Source organism: Triticum urartu, chromosome 7 (assembly GCF_003073215.2).
Source record: "Triticum urartu cultivar G1812 chromosome 7, Tu2.1, whole genome shotgun sequence".
Classification (NCBI taxonomy): Eukaryota; Viridiplantae; Streptophyta; class Magnoliopsida; order Poales; family Poaceae; genus Triticum; species Triticum urartu.
In genome coordinates, this window is record NC_053028.1 from 204,765,137 (window position 1) to 204,773,286 (window position 8,150).

General features: G+C 44.2%; 1 protein-coding gene across 1 annotated transcript; it reads right to left on the minus strand.

Moving 5' to 3' along the window:
- Positions 1-1,148: 1,148 nt before the first annotated feature.
- Positions 1,149-2,215, minus strand: LOC125523693 (26.2 kDa heat shock protein, mitochondrial-like). Its single transcript, XM_048688752.1, has 2 exons — positions 1,892-2,215; positions 1,149-1,771 (listed from the first exon to the last, which is right to left on the minus strand). Exons 1-2 carry the CDS (start codon positions 2,100-2,102, stop codon positions 1,353-1,355), a joined length of 630 nt encoding a protein of 209 aa, XP_048544709.1. The 5' UTR covers positions 2,103-2,215; the 3' UTR covers positions 1,149-1,352.
- Between the last annotated feature and the right edge of the window lie 5,935 nt (positions 2,216-8,150).

Sequence of the window (8,150 nt, forward strand, 5' to 3'; positions counted from 1 at the left end):
GCTACCGCAGGGTCACTCTCTATGGGGCTCGCTTCGTGTTGTCGTTGCACCTCCTCATGGGCCGGACGAAGAGTCATCAGGCTATGTGGTTGTCGACACTCGTTTGGACTATAGAGTCGAGCATAGACTCCAAGACAAGTGGGCAAGGTGAAGGTAGAAAGGAGAGCCATGCTAGAGGAGGACCAAAGGGGGTCAAGTGAAAGGTGAGTGACAATTTATTCGCCATTTTTCTTTCTTTTTTTCTTTTAAGTGGATCCCACTTGTGACATGTTCATAATGCCCCATGCACCGATTACCCAAGGAAAAAACCTTAGAATGTATCTCAGACACACAACCAAAGTGCAGTGATTTAACAGAAGAAGGGCAAAACTAAGCACCCCAAAAACATTTTTGGGGTAAAACTGAAAACCAATTAGTGGAACAGAAGTTTTCTTTGTGTGCATTGCGTAGTTACCTGCATACCGCAATTCTGGTCAATTTGTCAGCAATAAAATCACAAAGCATAAAACAAAAACTAAAATAAAATCACAAAGCATCACATAAACAAGCAAATGCCCATAGCGCTACAACTACATACTGAAACAGTTACTGTTCTTACAAGAAGTAAACACCGAAGACAAACACAAAACATTCAGGGAACCACCAAATCAGGTAATCACATTAAACTTGAAAAAATCAACAAAGCAGGACATAAACAAACAAACGCCCATCTCATGTGACAACTACAAACTGGAACATTTACAGTTCTTACAAGAAGTTAAACTCAAGGATAACCACACAAAATTCACGAAAAAGCAAGCAAGAATCATCAATCAGTAACTGCCCGTTCACCAACTCCATGACGTCAAACTCGAGGAGATCAACCAATTTTTCAGAGAGTAGGCATGAATGCCCAGCTTTTTACAGAAAGCTTAAAGCAAAACAGATCAAGGAGGAGAAAAGATAGACAGGCGAGACTAGCTTAAGATAATCAAAGCGGCTCATCAGGCCAAATTTGAGACAATCAACACAGTTCATGACCAATTTCATCACTAGATTCGTCCAGCACGCCACACTTCAGGAGATCAACAAGCTTTCATGACCAAATTCACCACCAAATCAGTTCATCATATGCCAAATTGAGGAAATCAACAGAATTTCATGACCAGTTTCACCACCAAAGTAAGTTCATCATATGCCAAACTAGAGGAAATTAACAGAGTTCGCGACCAACTTCACCACCAGACCACTACCAACTCGATCCAAGACGATCAACGAAGCAAAACAAGGAAGAAAGACACCAAACATGACCAGATCAACAAGGCATCTCTCACACTCTCGCGCCGGCCATCCTGCATGAGCACTACCACTACCTACTCGACCTTGACGTGGAACACGTCCTTGCGCTCCTCCTCCTTCACCTTGAGCAGGGTCACCCAGAGCACGCCGTTCTTCATCTCGGCCTTGATCTTGTCCAACTTGTACGCGTCAGCGGGCATCTCGATGCGGCGGTTGTACCTCGGCACCGCGGAGTCGTCGTCGCCGTCCCAGGGCTGCTTCTCGCCCTCGCCCTCGACCACCAGGATGTTCTTGTCCGCGCGCACCTTCACGTGCTCCTTGGTCAGCCCGGGCATCGGCACCTTGAGGTACACCGCGTCGTCGTCCTCCTTGGCCACCCAGCGTCCGAGCCGCGACGCCCCAGCAGTGGAGAGGCCGGTCTGAGCTGCAACGTCCTCCATCAGAGACAGCAGACGGGCCATGCTGGTCAGCGCGCCGAGCGGGTCGAGCACGTCTGCAGAATCAACATCAGGGACGGCAAAAGCTCATCAGAAGGCTGATTTGACTCACGGTGTTGAGACTTGAGAACGAACGCAAAGAAACGGCGCGCCACAGGTGGGGAATGGAAGCATACCCTGCGAGAAGGAGCTGGGGATGACGAGGTCGCGGTCGCTGTAGTCGTCGTCGTCGTCGTCGTCGTAGCGGTTGACCTCCTTGACCTGGGTGCTGTACGGGCGGCGGACGGCGTTGACGGCGGGGCAGTGGGGCGCGCAGAAGGCCACGGGAGCACCGGACTTGAGGAGGCCGGCCGGCTCGGCACCCTTGCAAGCGACGGCGGAAGCCATGGGCTCTCTCTCTCTCCTCTTTCTCTTTCTCTTTCTCTCTCCTTTCCCTCTCTCTCTCTCTCTCTTCTGCTGTGATGATTTTGGATTCTTGTGTGAGCGAGGCGGGGTGAGAAATGGAGTGGGTTTTGTAAACCGGGAGCGGGGAGATTTCTTGGGGGAGGGGATGGGGAAACGGGTTTAGAAGGTTCTGGACCGATCGGGTGGGCTCTCGAGCCTTCCAGCAAGATCTGGAGCCTATAGCTTTACAATTCGTGCTGTTTGATATACGATCAGGGCGACGTGGATGGTGCTAGCTTTTGATCTGCTAAGCTACGTCGGACATGCCTGATTTGCTTTTCAGAGTTGGACTGCTTTTGGGAAGAATTCCTACCGTTTGGTGGACTTGATGTCGTCGGTTATATTTTGGTAGACTACATGGAAGCAACATACAGGTGCATTGCTTATGCCAATACAGTGTCGACCTAATAACAGTGTTTAGTTTACTAAACTCTACACGTTCAGCTTATACAAGGCTCCTAAATAACCATCCGAAAATAAATATATAGTAATTGTACTATAAAACCGTGTTAAGTCTACATAATCCATCTTTGTATAATAACCCACAAAATCCAATGTTACCTTTTATTTTGGGAGATAATATACTATTGGGGAACGTCATATTTATAGTAGGTTCTAGTGAATGCTCTACTCTGCCACCAGATCATATGCACGGATCTTAGCACAAGATGCCTTGTCACATCATGTTCGAAACTTGTAAGGAATAAAAGCTGCGCGAACGCAATCCTAATCAATTAAAGCCACTCACCGGATTGGCTAGTGTGTAAACCCTTCAAATGGGAGACCCGTGATTGAATCCTAGATCCTCCTTTTATTTTACTTTTACTTTTACAAGGTGGCAAAAATATGCAAATTATTGGTTTTCAGTACATGGCAAAAAAATTCAAAAAATATGGCAGATTTATAATATTTTTAATTTGCCACGCGGCAAATTTTAAACATTTTTTTTCTAATTTTTTACATCACAAGTTTGTTTTGTACACATGGAAACATTTAGAAAAAAATTCTCATGGTCCCAGGAAAAATTCATAACATTTTTAACTCCCAAACATGGCAAATTTAGTCTTTTTTGTAATGCTACCACGACAAGCTTTGGAAATTTTTATCAATTATTTTCACACCAATTTTGGAATTTGTTTTTCTACTTTTGCACATGGCAATTTTATTACTAAGAGGATAGCAACTTTTTATTATTATAAGAGCATGGAAATTTTATCATTGAGAGCATGGCAATATTATTTTTTTTTGGATCATGCCATCTTCCTATGTTTGATTTTCATGTGTTTTCGAAAATGAAAATATAAAGCATGGGAAAATCCTTGTATGTATTTTTTAATTAATATGCATTTTTTTCTTTTCTCTGTAATTTGGACCAAAGTTTTTTGTTTTTGTTGGTTTATTTTACTTTTTACATTTACTTTGGCCTGGTTGCCATGTAACTATTTTTGGTAGTCTACCATGGCATTTTTTGTTTGCATTTTTTTAATTATGTTATCTATGCCTTTTTGAGTATTAGAAAATATTTCATTTTGATGGCAATTTTTCTCAAAATATCAACTATTTTAGTCTAGCCTTTTTTTTGCCTCCGCTATAATTATCTAGGCCACCTTGGGGGTTGCACGGAAACACTCCTGTAGCAAACTAAAAAGGTTTGCTCGACCGTCCCTGTCCCAGTGAACGAGTTGTTTGCTGGTGGGTGCCTTCTGATCTGATGTCCGCCAAATATTGTGGTCCCTTTTTTAAGAAAAACCAAGTATGTCTACCTTTGCCCCCCCCCCCCTTGGCTGCCATGGCCTCTAGTTTGACCAGGCTAGCATCGGTTTCTTCAGCCTTTCCACGTCAGCATCCGGTGGTCTTTGGTCTAGGCCACTCAGAGTCACCTGGATCCTCCTGCTCGTCCTTGGGAGGCATTACGCCACCTAAGGCAGAGGAGCCATCCAAGGCGATGGCGTAGGCGGAGGGCTGGGAAGCCTGGCTAAAGGATTGATATAGTCGACTAGCGGGGGTGAATAGGAGACTACACATTTTAAGCTCAGTTGTCGATTTAGGGGAAAAAGTAGATTAATAGAGTTCTCTAGATATGCAACTCGATGAGCAATCCTATATGGCAAGCAAGCTCAAAGCAAAGTAAGCTAGGCAAACAATATAATTATAAAGCCCACGAGCATACAAGGCAAATTAAAGTGCAGGAAAGGATTAACCACAAGTGTGTGGATTTTATCCCCAAGTTCACACTTCCTTGGGGAAGTGTTAATCTCCATTGGAGGGTTGCCAGAGCCAAGGCTTCTGGAACACCATCGGAGGCTCACCGTATTCTCCTCGAGTCACCCCAATGGATGAGCCTCAAATCACTCAGGTTGATCTTGAAAGTGGCCACCACACATTTACATACATTTTCGGAGCACAACACGAGCAAGGAAGCCTTTGGAGGAACCCTAACCGCCTAGGATCCCAAGCTCCAAGAGTAATAAGTCAATGGTGAAGTAATCTTGTGTGGAACATGAATTAATTTGGCCAAAGTGTAGATCGGGCCATGCTCCTTCAATCCCTAAAGTTTCAACAAGTTTGGGTGAGGGGATGGAGAGGAATGAGCAAATCAAGGTTTGGTAATGGTGGAGCTCAACAAGGCAAAAGTGTTAGGGTTACAAGTGAAATAATATCTCCTTTTATAATGAAAGGTGGGGAGGCTATTCTGCCCGCTGGACCCCGTGTGCATGGGCTTAGTCAGCCCCATGCGCACGAGGTGTCCAGAGAGCAAAATAGTACCCCGTGTGCGCTTGTAGCGCATGACCTACTCGACACCCCGTACGCACGGGGTCTTTGACCCCATGCGCATGGGGGTCATGGACCCCGGGTGCACTGGGTGTCTACAAGAAAACCACTACCCGATGTGCACGGGTGTCAAAGACCTCATGCGCACAGGGTGTCCTGCTACTTTGGGCACATGGCTATATGGACACTCCACGCCAGCACTAAATAAACGGATAGATCGGTACTTCCTTGTGGTAGGTGTAGGAGGGCTAGTGTATATGTTTAGAGTATTCCCACACCAAATTCATCCACCTTGACCCCTCTTAATAGTGTGGTCCTATGACTCAAATAAAACCGAAACGGAAGACCTTTGAGTTGCCTGAAAAAGACACCTTTGGTCTTTTTGAAGACGGGGTCAACCATCTCCACGATAAATGTACAAGGAACCAATAACTTGAGGTAAACCTTAGAAAATGTTATTAGGTCCATTAACCATAATGTCATCACACCAAAATACCATTAAGTGCAAAATGCACTTCCAATCTCCCCCTTTTTGGTCTATTGATGACAATATGGTTACAGCATGGCAAGAGATATAATCAATAAAACAAGCCATGAAAAAATATTGATCAAAAGAGCTCCCCTAGGTGTGTGCATAGAGATACGAATTTGCTTGATTATGCCACAAGAACACACATAGAATGCTCGCCTTAGATCAATAGAAACGTCCATTGATGTGTGAGAATAGCACCAACTAAAGAATTCATTGCACAAAAGCTTCACATGTGATCAAACAAGAAAGAAAGTAAACCCATGCATAGATCACATGCAAGAGGTGTGGTGAGCAAAATATAATGTGAGACAAGGATAAATAAATATGACATATGACATCATATGGAAGTTAAGCACAACATAGACTCATAACTTAATAAGCAACCCAAGTCTCACACACATAAATAAGAAGTAGCTTGCGTTGGTTTTCCCCGAAGAGGAAGGGATGATGCAGCAGAGTAGCGTAAGTATTTCCCTCAGTTTTTGAGAACCAAGGTATCAATCCAGTAGGAGCCCACGCTCAAGTCCCTCGTACCTGCACAAAGCGATAGCTACTCGCAACCAACGCGATTAGGGGTTGTCAAGCCCTTCACGGTCACTTACGAGAGTGAGGTCTGATAGATAGAATATTTTTGGTATTTTTGATATAAAGATGCAAAGTAAAAAGTAAAGGCAAAGTAAATAGCAAAGCAATATAAAAGTGATGGAGATTGATATTATGAGAATAGACCCCGGGGGCATAGGTTTCACTAGTGGCTTCTCTCAAGAGCATAAGTATTCTACGGTGGGTGAACAAATTACTGTTGAGCAATTGATAGAATTGAGCATAATTATGAGAATATCTAGGCATGATCATGTATATAGGCATCACGTCCGTGAAAAGTAGATCGAAACGATTCTGCATCTACTACTATTACTCCACTCATCGACCGCTATCCAGCATGCATCTAGAGTATTAAGTTAAAAACAGAGTAACGCCTTAAGCAAGATGACATGATGTAGAGAGATAAATTCATGCAATATGAAATAAACCCCATCTTGTTATCCTTGATGGCAACGATACAATACGTGCCTTGCTTCCCCTTCTGTCACTGGGTAAGGACACTGCAAGATCGAACCCAAAGCTAAGCACTTCTCCCATGGCAAGAACTACCAATCTACTTGGCCAAACCAAATGGATAATTTGAAGAGACTTGCAAAGGTAACCAATCATGCATAAAAGAATTCAGAGAAGATTCAAATATTATTCATAGATAGACTTGATCATAAACCCACAATTCATCGGTCTCAACAAACACACCGCAAAAATAAGATTACATCAAATAGATCTCCACGAGAGAGGGGGAGAACTTTGTATTGAGATTCAAAGAGAGAGAAGATGCCATCTAGCTACTAACTATGGACCCGAAGGTCTGAAGTAAACTACTCACACTTCATTGGAGGAGTTAGGATGATGTAGAAGCCCTCCGTGATGACGGCCCTCTTCCGGTGGAGCTCCGAAACAGGCCCCAAGATGGGATCTCGTGGATACAGAAAGTTGCGGCGGTGGAATTAGGTTTTTGGCTCCTATTCTGATCGTTTGGGGGTACGTGTGTATATATAGGAGGAAGGAGTACGTCGGTGGAGCACCGAGGGGCCCACGAGGCAGGGGGCGCGCCCCCACCCTCTTGACCACCTCTTTGATCCCTTGTAGTAGGGTCTAAGTCTCCTGGATCACGTTCGGTGAGAAAATCACGTTTCCGAAGATTTTATTCCTTTTGGACTCCGTTTGATATTCTGTTTATCCGAAACACTGAAATAGGCAAAAAAAACAGCAATTCTGGGCTGGGCCTCCGGTTAATAGGTTAGTCCCAAAAATAATATAAAAGTGGAAAATAAAGCCTAATGTAGTCCAAAACAGTAGATAATATAGCATGGAGCAATCAAAAATTATAGATACGTTGGAGACGTATCATAGCTCACACCACATGATGGAATAGTAAAAATGTCCTAAGCCAATAGAAACACAGCCAAATAAGAACAAGGCTTGTGATCTCAACTACAGATGATCCTAAATAGAACTCCCCCCTTTGTCATAAAGATGCTAAAAAGGGAAAGGGTTACGCTAGCAAAATCTAGACAAGCGGTGGGGCGCTCGAAGCATCATCATCATCATCATCATCAAAACACCAACCCTCTAGTGGGTTGGACTGTCTGGTGTCCACGTTGTCCTTGTGCTCAGAACCTGGCTCAGTGTGCATCCCTCCAGATGCCTAATCCGCCTTCTTGTGGCGCTTGTACATCTTGCCTCTGTTGATGTCCTTGATCTGACACCTATGAATGGACTGGCACATATTGAAGAGATTCCCAATATACTTGAACAACGACTTCTTCACCTCCCAAGTGAAAACGACCTGAGGAGACACATGCGAAGATTTCCCACACGGAATATGAGCGGTGGAAGAGCACCCAACAGCATAAGTGGCACTATCGTTTGGCCTCGGGTTGCGTCCCTTCTTGGGAGGCGCATATGGAGCAAGAGCACGCGGATTCCAATTAGCAGAACGCTTAGGGACTGTAATATGATACTAAGCAATGTACCTGGCAGAATACACCTCCTCAACCAGTGCCCGAATAAAACAAAACATAGATCAGAGACTTCTCCTCACTAACATGTCGATGCATATTGTTAGGACCGAGATTATATCG